Raw genomic sequence first — 14,184 nt, 5'->3', positions numbered from 1 at the left:
TTTCCCCATTTCATCACCTCCACCACCCTTCCCTCCCTCCTTTCCTCCCCTGTTTTTTGTCTTTCCCTCCCTCTTCGATCCCCTCACCCTCTAATCCTTTATTCCTGCCATCCACCCAGGATACGACAATATAGATCTGGAGCTGCAAACCCCCACAACCCTGAACTACCAGCCCCCGTCCCCGCTTCGCTCAGACGACTTCTTTAGCGAGGGCGAAGCTAGCGCAGAGTCCCCTAGCAAGATCATGCTCACTAGACCTAGCGACCTCTCTCTCACTCAGACCACCAGTACCTCCAGCAGCGACCCCCTCACAGTTGCCCCCGGCCCCACCTTCAATGTCCCGCAGCCCCCCAACGCTGGGGCCGAAGATACTGCCATGACCACTGGAGAAAAAGGGATGTCTAAGGAAGAAAAGACAGGGCTGGTTTATTATGAGGATAATGACAGAAGGGCAGTAGAGCTATCAGGAAAGGGAACAGATGAGGAGGCTGTAGAGAAAGAAGTGAAGGCAGGGCGAGGCGTTGATTTGGAGCGTCAGGGAGAAGATGCTGCCCCAGAAACTGGTCTTGGAAATGGAAAGCAGGAAGAAGAAGAGGAGGAGGAGATGACCCCGGAGAGGCTGCAGAGTCTGCTGGAGGATATAAAGCAGGAGGGAGGCTTGGAGGACGAGGAGATGACAGAGGAGAGGATGAATGCTATCCTCGAACAACTTCAGCAAGCAGACAAAGACGTGTGTTCAGTTCCAGGCTGGAGAAGCGAGACGTCCGGCGCAATCGTAGAGTCGGCGGCCCACGGCCACAGCCCCGGCACCGAGGAGGGCAGGTAGGATTTGTTTTTATTCTATTTACATATTTACACACAAAGGTTTTCTTTTTTAGTTAAATACACATCAATACATCAATGTTTTCTGAGCAGTTTTGTGATCACTTTGTTTCACTCCCGCAGTCCCGACAGTCTGGCTGATTCTTTGGAGCAGCCAGCAGCGGCGCAGACCGACAGACATAACGGCGGTCACATCGATGCAGCCAGGGAAGGAAAGGAAAAGGAGTCCAAGAGGAAGGGATCTCAGGAGGACAGCAGCACAGCGGGACCAAGCAGAGGACGGGAGGAGGAGGGAGGTGAAAGGTCCCAGCACAAAGTCCAGGTGAGTGTCGCTCTTTCAGACATTTCTATTTATTTACTTGTGTACTTTAAATGTATGCACAAACACACATCGTGGTGTCTGTGGGCCTTGAAAAAATGTACAAATGTGTTTTCTTATAATTCAAGGCCTAAAAAATGATTGTGTGCAGTTATATACATAATTTAAAGCCTTAAATTCAGTTGTAGTGGGTTTACAATGAAGAATATAAACCTACATAATTCATTTGAATGGCAAAATTGGTCCGACATTTCATTTTAACTTTCCACAAAGTCATAATTGGTCGGTAATGTAACAATGCTACTGGGCTGCCTTCGTCAGGGGAGTGTTAGAGCTGACGAGTCCAGCTCCGATGAGGAGACCACTGTCACCACCAGGGTGTTCCGCAGACGAGTCATACTGAAGGTGTGTAAGGCCTGGTGTGTGGACAGCTGGAGGCAGAGTGAACTTGCATAAAGCTTTGAGACAAGTGTGAAGAGTCACTGAGATAGACAAAAAAGATTGTGAAGTTGGGCTGTGCTGGTGTGCGTTTGACAGCCTTTTTTGTGTTTTATAGAATGAAAGTATGTTTCTGTACATGTTTCTTAACATGGGAGTGTGTTTGTGTGCAGCTATAGTATTTGTAAGAAAGAGAGTGTATCATAGGAAAGGTTTCCATTCAACTGTTTCAATGCAAATTTTCAATTTACACACAAAAATGCAGTGGAACGTCTGAGAATTTAAATTTAAAAAGTGAAAATGTAGTATTATTAGTAGTATTAAAATGTATTCATAAAATGTCCACAAAATGTTTGCAAAAATATTAGTATAATATCCCAATATTTTCTGAAAAAAAATTCACGAAAATATAGGAAAAATATTGATATATCTAAAAATAATATCTAAAAAATATATTTATATGTCTGAAAAAAAATTGGGAAAATAAACAGAAAATGTTAGTAACATTTTGGAAATAATTTCCGAAAAATTGAAGTAAAATATTTAAAGATTAGTAAAATGACTGAAAGTCATAAAATGTCCAAAACATCTTTTGAAACATTCGTAAAATATTGTCAACATTTTTTGTATAACGATTTGTAAAATATCCAAAAGTTTATAAAATTGTCTGGAAAAAAATTTGCGAAAATATTAGTACAATATCCAAAATTATCTTCTGAAAAATATTAGTAAAATATCCAAAATGTATTATTGACACGTCCGAAAGAAATTTCACTAAAATATACAATAAATATAAATAAAATGTGTAAAACATTTTCCGAAAGATATTAGTAAAATATCCAAAACTATTAAAATGTCCAACAAATTCTGTACAGTCTGAAAAATATTAGTAAAATATCCAAAACTTATTAAAATATCCTCACAAAAAAAATCACCAAAATATTTGGAAAATATTTAAATATCAAAAAAATATTGAAATGTCCGGAAATTATTAGTAAAGCAATTCGTAAAATGTCTGAAAAATATTAGTAAAATTTCATTAAATATTTTTGTAAAATATTTTCAAAGAGTTTAACACAATTTATGAAAAATCGGAAAAACATGGAACAAACATTATACCATATTTCCATCAAGTTTTCCATAATTTGAGGTCTTTTAATTACATCAACTGTTTCTTAATCTTATCTTATCCTAATATTCACATAATGGTAGCAGATGGAAACACACATTGATTTGCATTTTCTTTGGATGGAAACTTGACTATCGTTGTATAGAGGAGAGTGTGTGTGGATGTTTAGCCTTGCTATAGTGCTACTCACTGCTTGTTGGTGTGAGCCTCTGCACCACCAGCCGAGCTGTTTGGTGTTTGCCGTTGCTACCCGGTTGGTGGACTGCTGGTTGTTCTGCGTGTTTGGCTCATATGTAGAGTGTAATATTATTTGTAAGCCTAATTCTGAGCCTGGATTTCCACAGGAGCAGAACATCTGTAAAAGTATGTTGAGTTAAGTTGAGCAACACACTGAACTCCTCAGATGTTTGTTCACTCTTAATTCAAACTGGATAAGAAATGGATAAAATTGGAATTTACAAAACAAATAACATTTTACTTATGAGCTGCAACTAACAATTATTTTCACTCAAACTAATCGTGGCAGCTATAAAATACAGACGATCTGTTTCTGTGTAAATGGAGCCTCATTGTGAGCTGAGTGTGATACACTTGTGTGTTTTTTATTGTCAAATGAGGAAATTCTTTCTTGTTAGAAATGCAGGTTTGAAGTAAAAAGTCATCATAGAGTTTGCAGCTGAAAGTCTGATTGACATTATTTTACAATATAATAATAATTCAACTTGTTTGAACATCTCTATTATACATGTAAAACAATGAATCTTAGCTTTTGCATCATTGTTCTCTGCTACTGCAGGCGTTCAGCTATATTAACATGTTGAGACAGCCTGCGTTACGCAGCAGCATCAGTTGGGTTTCCACAGTCTAACCTTCCCAAAAACAGACAGTCAGTCAGTTGTAAGATACAAATTGAAATGAGCAAAACATCGTCATAACTTCAGAACATCATCAAGGAGAGCTGCAGTGCAGTTTTCAAATCTTTATTCTTGATTTTAACAGTGGGAAACCCATTGGCTGTGGCAGGCAGGCAGACGTCTGTCTGTGTTGTCTATATTCTAAATAACCAGATGTATAACAGTCTTACAGCAAACCTCTTCCCAACCTTTGTACCTCCACCCCTCCATCCTCCCATCTCTTACTCGTCCTTTAACCCTTCACCCCAGGGAGAGGAGGCCAAAAACATTCCTGGAGAGTCTGTGACGGAGGAGCGGTTCACAGATGAAGACGGGAATCTGGTCACCAGAAAAGTAACCATCCTCACCCTCCTCCATCACCTGTCGCATCTTTATCCTACAGCTCACACACAAACACTGCTGTATCACATGACATCTCATACACACCTCCTCACCCTCCTTTCCATTATTTCTCCTGCCTCCCTCCACCCTGACATGCTTCTGCCCCCTACAGGTGATCAGAAAGGTGGTGCGCCGTGTGTTCACCACGGGGGAAAGTGAAGGAGAAACTGTTACACAAGAAGGAGCTGGTGTTGGTGTTGGTGGTGTTGATGGTGGTGTAGCAGCAGCAGGTGGATCAGGCGCTGCTTCTTCAGCAGGAGCCACAGGGGGGAAGGGCAAGAAGAGGGGGAAGCGCTCCCGACAGGGCAACAAGGCTGACAAGTCTGGAGAAAAACATGAGGTTGCCGTTAAAAACCAACCGCCGAACGTAGCTCTCCTGGTCCACTTAACACCTGCATGAAGCTGTAATTGTATTTAAATAGAGCAAAAGAAAACATCCAACTCACCCCTGCACATCTGTAGGATCAGGGCTCTTATTGTGAAGTCTGTTCTCAGCATTAATCTGAGCTGTTTGCTGTCATGCTTCTGTGAAAGAAATGGATTGCAGGTTGTTAAGTGTAATGGAGAAGCTGGGTCATTATAAAGGCCTGTTTGCAGTGGTTTTGCTGTGTGTGTGTTTCCCACTGAATCAGTAGTACAACAGCTTCATAGATCAGTCCTGGCTCGTTGATTGAGCTTGAGAACTACTAATATTACGTGTTTCAACTAATATAGAAAGATAATTATTTGTTTCTCTCTTCTAACATGAATTGATGCATGTTTGATATCAAAGTAGTAATTTTAACATCCTGTTTTCTCTCCTTCAACTCGTCTCTCTTGCAGCATGCTGCCTGCGATCTCTTCAACAGTAGTTGAGCTCAACTGTGCTTCATTAACACACACACACACACACGGGTCATATTTAGCCCGAGCACAACACTAACTTTTGTTTTCTCTTTGTTTTTCTCCCTTTTGATGAACCTCGCTGCTTTCCATCATTTTCCGTCTGCCAAGCCTGGAGACAAGAAGCAAGGGAAGAAGAGTCAGTCATAACAGTAGAGCTCTCAACTAAACCAGGTAAGAAGCCAACAACTTCTATTTGACTATTATCCATTCATGAAGTACATAAATATCAATCTGTAAAGCCAAAATAGTAAAATGGTTCACAATTTTATATATCATCATCCATCATCAATCCATTTGCCGCACTTCAGATTTTAATGTTAAATTTCTAATCTTCCACCCTCCAGGTCCGCTGACGTCCACCTGCGACACCACAACATAACACACCCTGGGAGGAAAAACAAGACTGGAAGTCTTCGTCAATCGGCCAAAATAACGTGTCTGAAGCTTTCACTTAGAACGCATGGTTTTCAGCAACGACAACGCAAAACAAGTTAATTTTCTTTGATTTCGCATGAGCATGTCACCAAAAAACTCACTCACCGTTGGAAACGACACCGAAAAAGGACACGCATGGACGTGAGCTGGAGCTTTTCTTATCTTCCGATGAATGAAATGCGCCTGTGTGACCAAAGACGGCACAAACAAGGAAAACTAAACGCTGACAGATGAAAGGAAGACGTGTGATTCACTCTCTCCCAGACACTCGCCTTATATGGTCTATTTTTTCTCCTCCTGGACCCACAGTATTGGGGTGTACCATGTGGTTCTTTTTTTTTTTTTTTTTTAAATGAAATATAATATTAAATGGGTGATTTTTGTTGTATATAAATGACACTGTATAAAATCCAAAAAAAAAAAAAATCAGTAGCTTCACAGATTGTTTATGCACTGATTTGAGTTGAAGCTTTGCAGAGTCGGTGCATTTGTATTGAGAGGTCGACACTGTTTGAGCAGCCTTGAGTGTGCGACCTGACGTGCTCTTCCCATATGAATATAAAAAGGAACAAAAAAAAAAAGCCGTATGTAAATGAGAAACGAATGAAAAAAATAACTGCTTGATTTGAAACAAAAGGACGTTTCTTTAACAGCTACTCCCGCTCAGTCTGTGGAACATTATTTGTCTTCAGAGAAATAATATTTTGCTGCATGTGACGTCACTTTATTTTTAACGCTTTCCTTTTTATTTTCCTCCTAATTCAAAAAGCACTGTAATAAAATTAGAGAGATGGTACGTCTGTCCTTGTGAGCACTCATAATAACCCAACCATCCGTCATCTATAACTGTTTTTATTTGATTTTTTTTACGAAAATGAAAACACACGCACACTCTCCGGTTATCAGATGTTCAGGGAAGGCACTGACGGTGCCCCCGAATGTAACCTGCAGACTGGCACATTGTGTGTTATCTCCTAACTGCTAGCTGCCCCGTGTGAGCAACATCAAATGTCTATGTGTAAGCCCATCATGCATACTAGATGTGTAAGTTAAAGCTTTTAGGTCTGCTGTGATTTTAAAAACGGGACTTTTATTTTGACGGTTTGATGATTTTTCTTTAATTACATGAGAACAGATAATCTACATTTTTAGCCCCATTATCCAAATATACTTTTTATTAACAACTACAGTATTGATCACACATTGTTAAAAATCTGATCTTCTGTTCCTGTGTAATTTTATTTCTTTTTGTCTTTTTTCATACAAAACCACCCCGAAGCATCCATTGTTGATGATTAATCTGGTACCAACATGTATGATGAACCAACATAGCCTACACTGGATGATCCAAGTAATTATTTAAGCAGAAAAATAAACTGTGTTTAAACTGAACATCTGTGAGTTTATGTTTTTTCAATTTAATTTTTCACTTCAACTTTACCAAATCGTTAAAGAACGCAATGCAGAAAAACTTCCCCTGTGACTTGTTATACGGTGTTATTGCACGGCTTTGATAAATACTCGATTCTGATTGGTCAATTACGGCGTTCTCCGGTCTGTTATTTCTTTATAACAGACCGTTGCTATGTATAACAGACCGTTGCTATGGACGCAATTCTGACTGATTGTGTCAGATTACTGATTCTTAAGTAAGTAGCCGTGTTATAAGCGGGATAATGTACAGCTAGCCGGTCATTATTGTGAAATAAACCCTTCCAGGGCGATACAAGACCATTCCTCCTCATCGCCCTGTCTGGGTTTATTTCACAACAATGACCAGCTCGCTGGACATTATCCCTTACAAATATTAAATCATTAGATTATTAATGTAAAAGCAGCATTTTACTGATGTAGTCGGTTGAGGTGGAGCTCATTTTGAACTATTTTGTATCGGACTGTAACTAATGATTATTTTCATTATGGATTAATCTGTCCATGATTTTATCCATTAATTGATTGGTTTGTAAAAATTCTGAAAATAGTGATAAATGCTTTTTTTGTTATTTTTTCTGACTTTTTTTTTAACATACTATACTATGACTTTTTTTTACTTTTTTCGACATACAATACTGTGACCTTTTTTTGACTTACTATACTATGTCTATTTTTCGACTCTAACCTTCTTTTCGACATACTATACTATGACTTTTTTTTACTTTTTTCGACATACTTTACTATGAAAAAGGTCATAATATAATATGTCAAAAAATGTAACAAAAAGGTCATAGTATAGTATGTCGAAAGAACTGACATACTATACTATCACTTTTTTTCATTAAATTTTTATACATACTATACAAGGACTTTTTTCATGAAATTTTTCGACATACTATACTATGACTTTTTTTCATGAAATTTTTCACGACTTCGACTTTTATAGTATGTCATCGGCCCGTGGGACACACTATGCTGTCAAACATCACTGCAGTGATATCTCAATCATCACTATTAAATGTCACAGGTTATTAATGATTATTTTTTGCTGTCATATTGAAACAGACTTAACAAAATGCTTCACAATTCAGGATAAAATCAAAAGATCATGAACAGGGAAATAATGGCTCAAATGTCAATAATAATTATATATATTATGGTTTTATTTTATTTTTTATAAACTGAGGCATTGTTCTCAGGCTGCATCTTCAAAACAATGTTAACATTAAGACAGATTTCCTGCATATATTGATGATTAAACAGCATACTGTAGCACCATTCTATAAGAAATTGGTAATAAAAGACAAGTTGTGAAATTAATAAAAATAAAATCTGAAACAATTAAAAATACTAGTGTAAAACAAAATATTTGTTGTGTAACATATTTCCATTAAGACAAACTCTCTTTTGAATAATAAAAAAAAAATCTTGTTGAGTATAATCATTTTGATAAGTGATCAGACTAACATCATGCATATGGTGCTTCAGTTTTATCTATCAAAGACATATAACTAGTAACATTTCATATGATATACAGTACAGTGGCCATTCTTTTGACATATGACAGATGACAGAGATCCCGCCTTTACGGGCCCCAATTTGGCAGTATCATTACTTTTCCGACAACAATCAAAATGATAAAGCAAGACTGACAGAATAATGTCGATAAATGCAATAAATATAACATAATAAATGTCAGAAAAATTGTGAAAAATGCAAATTTCCTGAAGATAATGTCTTTTTTTATGTCCAATTTGACAGTCCAAAAGCCACAAAAGATCAATTCACCATCACATAAGACGGAAAAACAAGGTTTGGTAATTTTTCTTGTAAAATGACTTTAAATAATTTTCTGTCGATCGATTAATCGGCTAATTGTTCTCTTGGAAAGAAAGCAAATTAGTTCCTAAAATGTTGAACTGTTCCTTTAGCTGGCATTAAAGGCTCGTCAGCTGTGTGGATTCATCCTCGTGAGTCTGAACGTGTCTCTTCAGATCCTCCTTCCTCACGAATCCTTTGCCGCAGACGCCACAGCCGTGCGTCCGCTCCCCCTCGTGGACGCCCATGTGTTTGGTCAGCGAGCCGCTCGCCGAGAAGCTTTTCCCGCAAACGTTGCAGAGGTACGGCTTCTCTCCCGTGTGCGACCTCATGTGGATCTTCAGCGCTCCGCTCTTGTAGAACTTCTTGTCGCACACGCCGCACCGGTGCGTGGACTCTCCCGTGTGGATCATCATGTGCGTCTTCAGAGTTCCCCTCTGCCTGAACCCTTTCCCGCAGACGCTGCAGAGGAACGGTTTCTCCCCCGTGTGGATCCTCATGTGAGCCATCATGTACTCTTTAAAGCTGAAGCTCTGACCGCACACGCTGCAGATGTACGGTTTCTCCCCCGTGTGGACTCTCATGTGTCCCATCAGGTTTCCGTTTTGGGCGAACGCCTTGCCGCAGACGCTGCAGATGTACGGCTTCTCTCCCGTGTGCGTTCTCATGTGCATCTCCAGCTGTTTGTGGCTCTCAAAGTGTTTGCCGCAAACCTCACAGTCATTCGTTCGGATGTAAGTTTGCAAGTGAAGCCTCAAGCTGTCCTCGGACTCAAAACGCTTCCCGCACACGCCACAAAGATCTGCATCCCCCTCGTCTTCTTGAACATGCTTCAAAAACGAGGCTCTGTAGGAGAAAGACTTGCCACAGACTTTACAGCGGTATTTCAGATGCGATAAATCCTCCTTATTCTTAAGTCCTTTAGGTTTGTTTGATCCTTTTGTTCTTGACTTTTGTTCTTTGGTGTCATCTTTCTCACTGTCTCCATCGTCACTCTCACTTCCTTCACTGTCCATCCACTCCTCATCACTGTCATCCTCTTTACTCTCAGCGTCAGAGCCCTCCGCCTCCGACTGTTTGTCCTCCGTTTGATCCCTGCAGCTGTTCTCTTCGTTGTGGGTTTGTAAATGCACCTTCAAGCTCTCTTCGGGGTCCAGATGTTTCCCACAGGCTCCGCACAGATCTGAGCTCTGTTCGTGTGTAAGTACGTGTTTCAGAAAAGATCGTTTGTACCGGAAAAACTTTCCACACACTCTGCAACAACTCTGTCCTGCCGTTTGGCTCTTGTTTGTTGTAGAAATTTCCTGCTTTTTTATTTTCTTCGTAGCAACACTTTTGAGGAAAGACCTTCCACACGTTTTGCAACAATCCTCATGCTGACTTTGAGATGTTTTTCTTTTGTTTGATTTGAGATGTTTCTCTTTATCACTGTCATCATCTTCACTCGTAGCTTCTGAATTGTCTGATGAGAGAACCTCTTGGTCTCCAAGTGGCAGCGTCTCTGTTTCCATCATAGTCGAGGTGCCCTTTTCTGCCCAAAGATGTGAAGGTCTACCGTGGTTAAACTCGCGGTCTGTCTCCGTCGACGCGTCTTTACTCTGTGGCAGATTTGATGTTTTCTGGACCTGACTGGAGCTCCGGCTCTGCTCAGAGGAAGTGTCCTTCTCACCGTCCGACCCAGAGAGAGGCAGTCTGTCTGAGGGGAAGATGGAATAGAAAATTCAGCATGGAAACTGCAATAAATGCCAACACAAAGGCCATAACAATATTTCCTATAAACTGTGTGTGCATCAAGGTTATGCTAGTTTAGTTTTAGTTAGTTTCAGTTTCTCAGAAAGTTTTAGTTTTTATATATTTAGTTTTACATTATTGAATGTATAATGTACCTGTTCTGTGTACATTTGTCTCCGTTTTCAACGTGATGCTCATCAGTTGGCGTTGGCGTTCGACCTCCTCGTGGGAACTGGAGACTTCTCCCATCATTCTCTCCAGGATCCTGAAGATCTCGTCAGCAACCGCCGACAGACGCTTGTGTACAGCTGCTCTCTGCTGTTCAGGTGTCATATCTGGAGGAAGAAAGGAACAAAATCAGGCACAAATAAGGATAAATGTAAGAAGAAATACAGCTGCAATCTTCACATTTATAATAAATGTATTTGCCCTTACAAGAGAAGGTTGTTTTGTATTTCTGTATTTTGTATTTCTTTCTTTTTTAAAGTCTGTGTGGTGATTAAGCTTAAAATACAGGTTGGTTAAGTTTGGTTAAAAAGCCATAATGGTGCATTTATGTGTAATCCTTAAATCTGTGAATGTGCAGACAAAACAGTATAAAATACCACAACTTCTGATATTGTCTTTTCCTGCTCCGAACATCACAAATGTTTCTTTAAAGTCTACAGTTGTAATTCTTCTTAGTGAAGGTGCAGTCACAAAACAGCTGAACTAAAGTCTCATCACATGTTTAAAAAATATATAAAAACATTTTCACTTGGTAACTTCTGTATATTATTAAAAATGTATGTTATCATTAAGTTTTGAAAGCAGTTCTTGTTGAAAACACTTGTTGGAAGAACAAGTATTCAGATCTTTTACTAAAGAAAATGAGCATGATATGGGACCTTTAAGTTAGATCTGAGTTATTCTTCCACCACTGCAAGTACTGTATCATTGAGTAAATATATGTCGTGTTTGCCTTTGAAAGCAGAAGATAACAGCCTGATATTAAAGTGATAAAAGGAGATGCATTGATTATATAAACCATGTGTTGTTGTTGTTGACTTCTCTTATTAAAGAGCTGTGTTGCGTTCACGGACCTGCAGTAATCAGCAGCTTCTCCTCCAGAGAGCTGTAGATCTCCTCCGCTGCTGTCTTCAGTCTGTCGGTCACCTGCAGCTTCACCGCCTCCAGTTTAGCACACATCCTGGACCGATACAGTCTCTCTTCAACCCGGGAGCATGTTGTGTCTTCAGCCGCTCCGCCAGACACGTTTTACCTGGTGAAACTAAACTAAACGTGCAGGTACGAGCAGCCAGGTAGGCAGACAACACACAGCACTTCCGGGTTCTTCTTCTTCATGTGTCGTATAAATGTTACGGTTGAAGGTGGAACACCGCCAACGCCACCCTCTGGTCTTACATGGTATTACAGCTGGTCTTACATGGTAATACAGCTGGTCTTAGATGGTATTACAGCTCTCAATGTCCCAGCAGGGGTGGAAGAGGTACTGAGATAAGTAGCAATTAAAACAGTGTAAAAATACTCTCAAGTAAAAGTCCTGCATTCAAAATTTTATTTACATAAAATTACATAAGTATTAGCATTAAAATGCAATTAAAGTATAAAACGTAAAAGTACTCATTATGCAGTATAAGATAAGATATGAACTGATCTCACACTGGGGAAATTAAATTGTTCCAGCAACTCAAGAGTCAAAGAAGCAAAGAAAAAAAGTGATTGGGTGATAAATTAAAATTAAACAGGATTAAAAAAAAAAAAAAAAAAAAATACGAATAAAATAACACACACACACATGTGTGTATATGTATATATATATATGTGTGTGTATATATATATATATATATATATATATATATATATATATATATATAATTTTATTTATATTTTTGGAACATTTCCTACAATGTGAATAACATGCAGAGTTGCACAGTCTCAGAGAGAATAACACTCTGGATTCAAATAATAAAATATGTTATTGCAAATGTTTAACTATGTAAACTGCTATATTGCCTATTGCCTAAGGAAAAAAAAAAGGAAAGGAATTGACATCATGATGCAGACGTGTGGTGCAGATCACGTGTCTCAGTTTCACCTCTGTGGTCTGTGTACACACCAACAATGCTGCAGCATCAGCAGTTTAACTGACCTGTGAACAAAGAGTTTTCTTTCCAGGAATGGTCTCATTTATTGTAAAATAAACTCAAATATTGATTTCAAAGTGTTAATCATTTTTCATGATAAAAATTAAATAAGAATAAATAAATAAATAAATAAATACATAAATAAATACATAAATAAATACATAAATAAATGCAAATATGTTTTGGAATAAACATAAAGCCACCTGGAAATATAATGATGCATAAATATAAAACATCTTAAAACCTGCATTTTTGTTTGCATATAAAAAATGGGATGTTACAGTTGCTCTTCTATAAAGCATAAAGAAATGTAAGAAAATAGAAATAAAGGCGTTTGTATCATGAAAATGATGTACATAATGCTACAACATATAACACAATAAATGTAGAGAAATATAAATAAATAATAAAAATAAGAATAAGAAATTAGAAATAAAACAAATTTTGCAGTCATGACCAATACCTGTTTGTTTAAAGATATATGTAACTTGTATTTAATTTTGCAGCATTAAGTCTTGACCCATTTTTGTTGAGAAACTGCAGTGACGGCAGTGACACACTTTTCCATAAGTCAATGTTCATCAGGGATGTTTTGCGTGTATTCTGCAAAACACAAACAGACAAATATTGGATGTTCAGCCTCAGACGGTTGCATGACGTGTGGACGTATGTCATCGCAGCATGTCAGGCTAAAGGCCAGGGCTCTGCTGCTGAGTTAATCATTCATATCTGGATTTGCCCAAATGTTATCTTCACCTTTATGAGGTTGTACAACAGTCAAAATGGGACATGAGATTTCTGCAAGGGGGACATGTGTGTATGTATTTCTAACAAAAACAAGATGAGTTTATAGAAAATATACAGCATGATATGGTGGATAAATTGTTGTCTGACCTATAGACAACATGTCAGTGGATGAAATAACGAAGGAGGTCTGTGGTTTTATGATTAATAATATGAAGATTATATTTCTCAAAAAGACAAAATAAATGCAGACAAAAAAAGACAAGAATACCTAAAAGTAAAAAAAAAAAAAAGTGTAATATTCATAGAAATGTGTTTACCACTGAATGTGTAAGGACAAAAAGTTAAGAGTATAAGAAACAGTTATAGCACGGAAGGCCTATAGGAAGAAAGTGGAGTTGTAGAAGATGCTGAACAGCTCTGGTAAAGGTAATAAACACTTCCACAAGCATTTTAAAACATAGTTTGACTGGGATGTACTGATTACTGAGTATTTTTTAAGTTGGCTGTAATGGATACTCTTTTGATAGTATGTGTTAAATGCTGGTTTTACTGAACAAGAAATTAAGGAAAAGCAGCAACTAAGTCTTGAACGAGTATATTAAAAGCACTGACTGCATTTTTATGCCCCTATATATCTTTTTGTTTAGCAAGACTCTGAAGACTGGGTGCTCGGTTTGTGTGCTAGTTTATGTTTAAGAGGAAAAGTGTCTGTAACAATTACAGAGGAATCACACTTTTGAGTTGTCTGCTGTTCAAAAGTTCTGTGAGGATAAATCTAACCTGAGGGGAAACAACTAGTAATTCTAATTGTCAGATAAATGTAGTGGTGTTACACGTACAATATTTTCCTCTGAAATACAGAGTTACCAAATATAATATTATAATATATAATATAGGGGCGTTTGTGGCTCAGCGGTAGAGCGGGTCGTCCATCAATCAGAAGGTCGGCGGTTTGGCATGGCATGTCGAAGTGTCCTTGAGCAA

General features: G+C 38.3%; 2 protein-coding genes across 2 annotated transcripts in view; one reads left to right on the top strand and one right to left on the bottom strand.

Moving 5' to 3' along the window:
- Window positions 1-6,715, top strand: part of LOC119479425 (ankyrin-3-like) — a 116,390-nt gene extending 109,675 nt beyond the window's left edge. Inside the window, 7 exon segments of the mRNA XM_037755006.1 lie at window positions 120-822; window positions 946-1,144; window positions 1,463-1,546; window positions 3,872-3,955; window positions 4,116-4,343; window positions 4,997-5,059; window positions 5,233-6,715. Coding sequence (XP_037610934.1) covers window positions 120-822; window positions 946-1,144; window positions 1,463-1,546; window positions 3,872-3,955; window positions 4,116-4,343; window positions 4,997-5,035 — 1,337 coding nt within the window. The 3' untranslated portion in view covers window positions 5,036-5,059; window positions 5,233-6,715.
- A 963-nt stretch (window positions 6,716-7,678) lies between these two features.
- Window positions 7,679-11,680, bottom strand: LOC119478896 (zinc finger protein 2 homolog). Its single transcript, XM_037753920.1, has 4 exons — window positions 11,389-11,680; window positions 10,462-10,641; window positions 8,668-10,271; window positions 7,679-8,619 (listed from the first exon to the last, which is right to left on the bottom strand). The coding sequence occupies exons 1-3, from the start codon at window positions 11,492-11,494 to the stop codon at window positions 8,695-8,697; spliced, it is 1,863 nt and encodes a 620-aa protein (XP_037609848.1). The 5' UTR covers window positions 11,495-11,680; the 3' UTR covers window positions 7,679-8,619; window positions 8,668-8,694.
- Between the last annotated feature and the right edge of the window lie 2,504 nt (window positions 11,681-14,184).

This window comes from Sebastes umbrosus, chromosome 20, assembly GCF_015220745.1.
Source record: "Sebastes umbrosus isolate fSebUmb1 chromosome 20, fSebUmb1.pri, whole genome shotgun sequence".
In the NCBI taxonomy this organism is placed as follows: Eukaryota; Metazoa; Chordata; class Actinopteri; order Perciformes; family Sebastidae; genus Sebastes; species Sebastes umbrosus.
The sequence above is the reverse complement of the archived record's forward strand: the minus strand, read 5'-3'. Positions and strand labels throughout refer to the sequence as shown.

What these genes read in the sequence shown, in the direction of transcription:
- LOC119478896 (XM_037753920.1), bottom strand. Translation starts at nt 11,494, where the DNA reads ATGTGTGCTAAACTGGAGGCGGTGAAGCTGCAGGTGACCGACAGACTG. An exon ending in GAAGCTGCTGATTACTGCAG is followed by an intron (nt 10,642 to 11,388) that starts GTCCGTGAACGC and finishes TTCTTCCTCCAG; the next exon opens with ATATGACACCTGAACAGCAG. An exon ending in GACAAATGTACACAGAACAG is followed by an intron (nt 10,272 to 10,461) that starts GTACATTATACA and finishes TCTTCCCCTCAG; the next exon opens with ACAGACTGCCTCTCTCTGGG.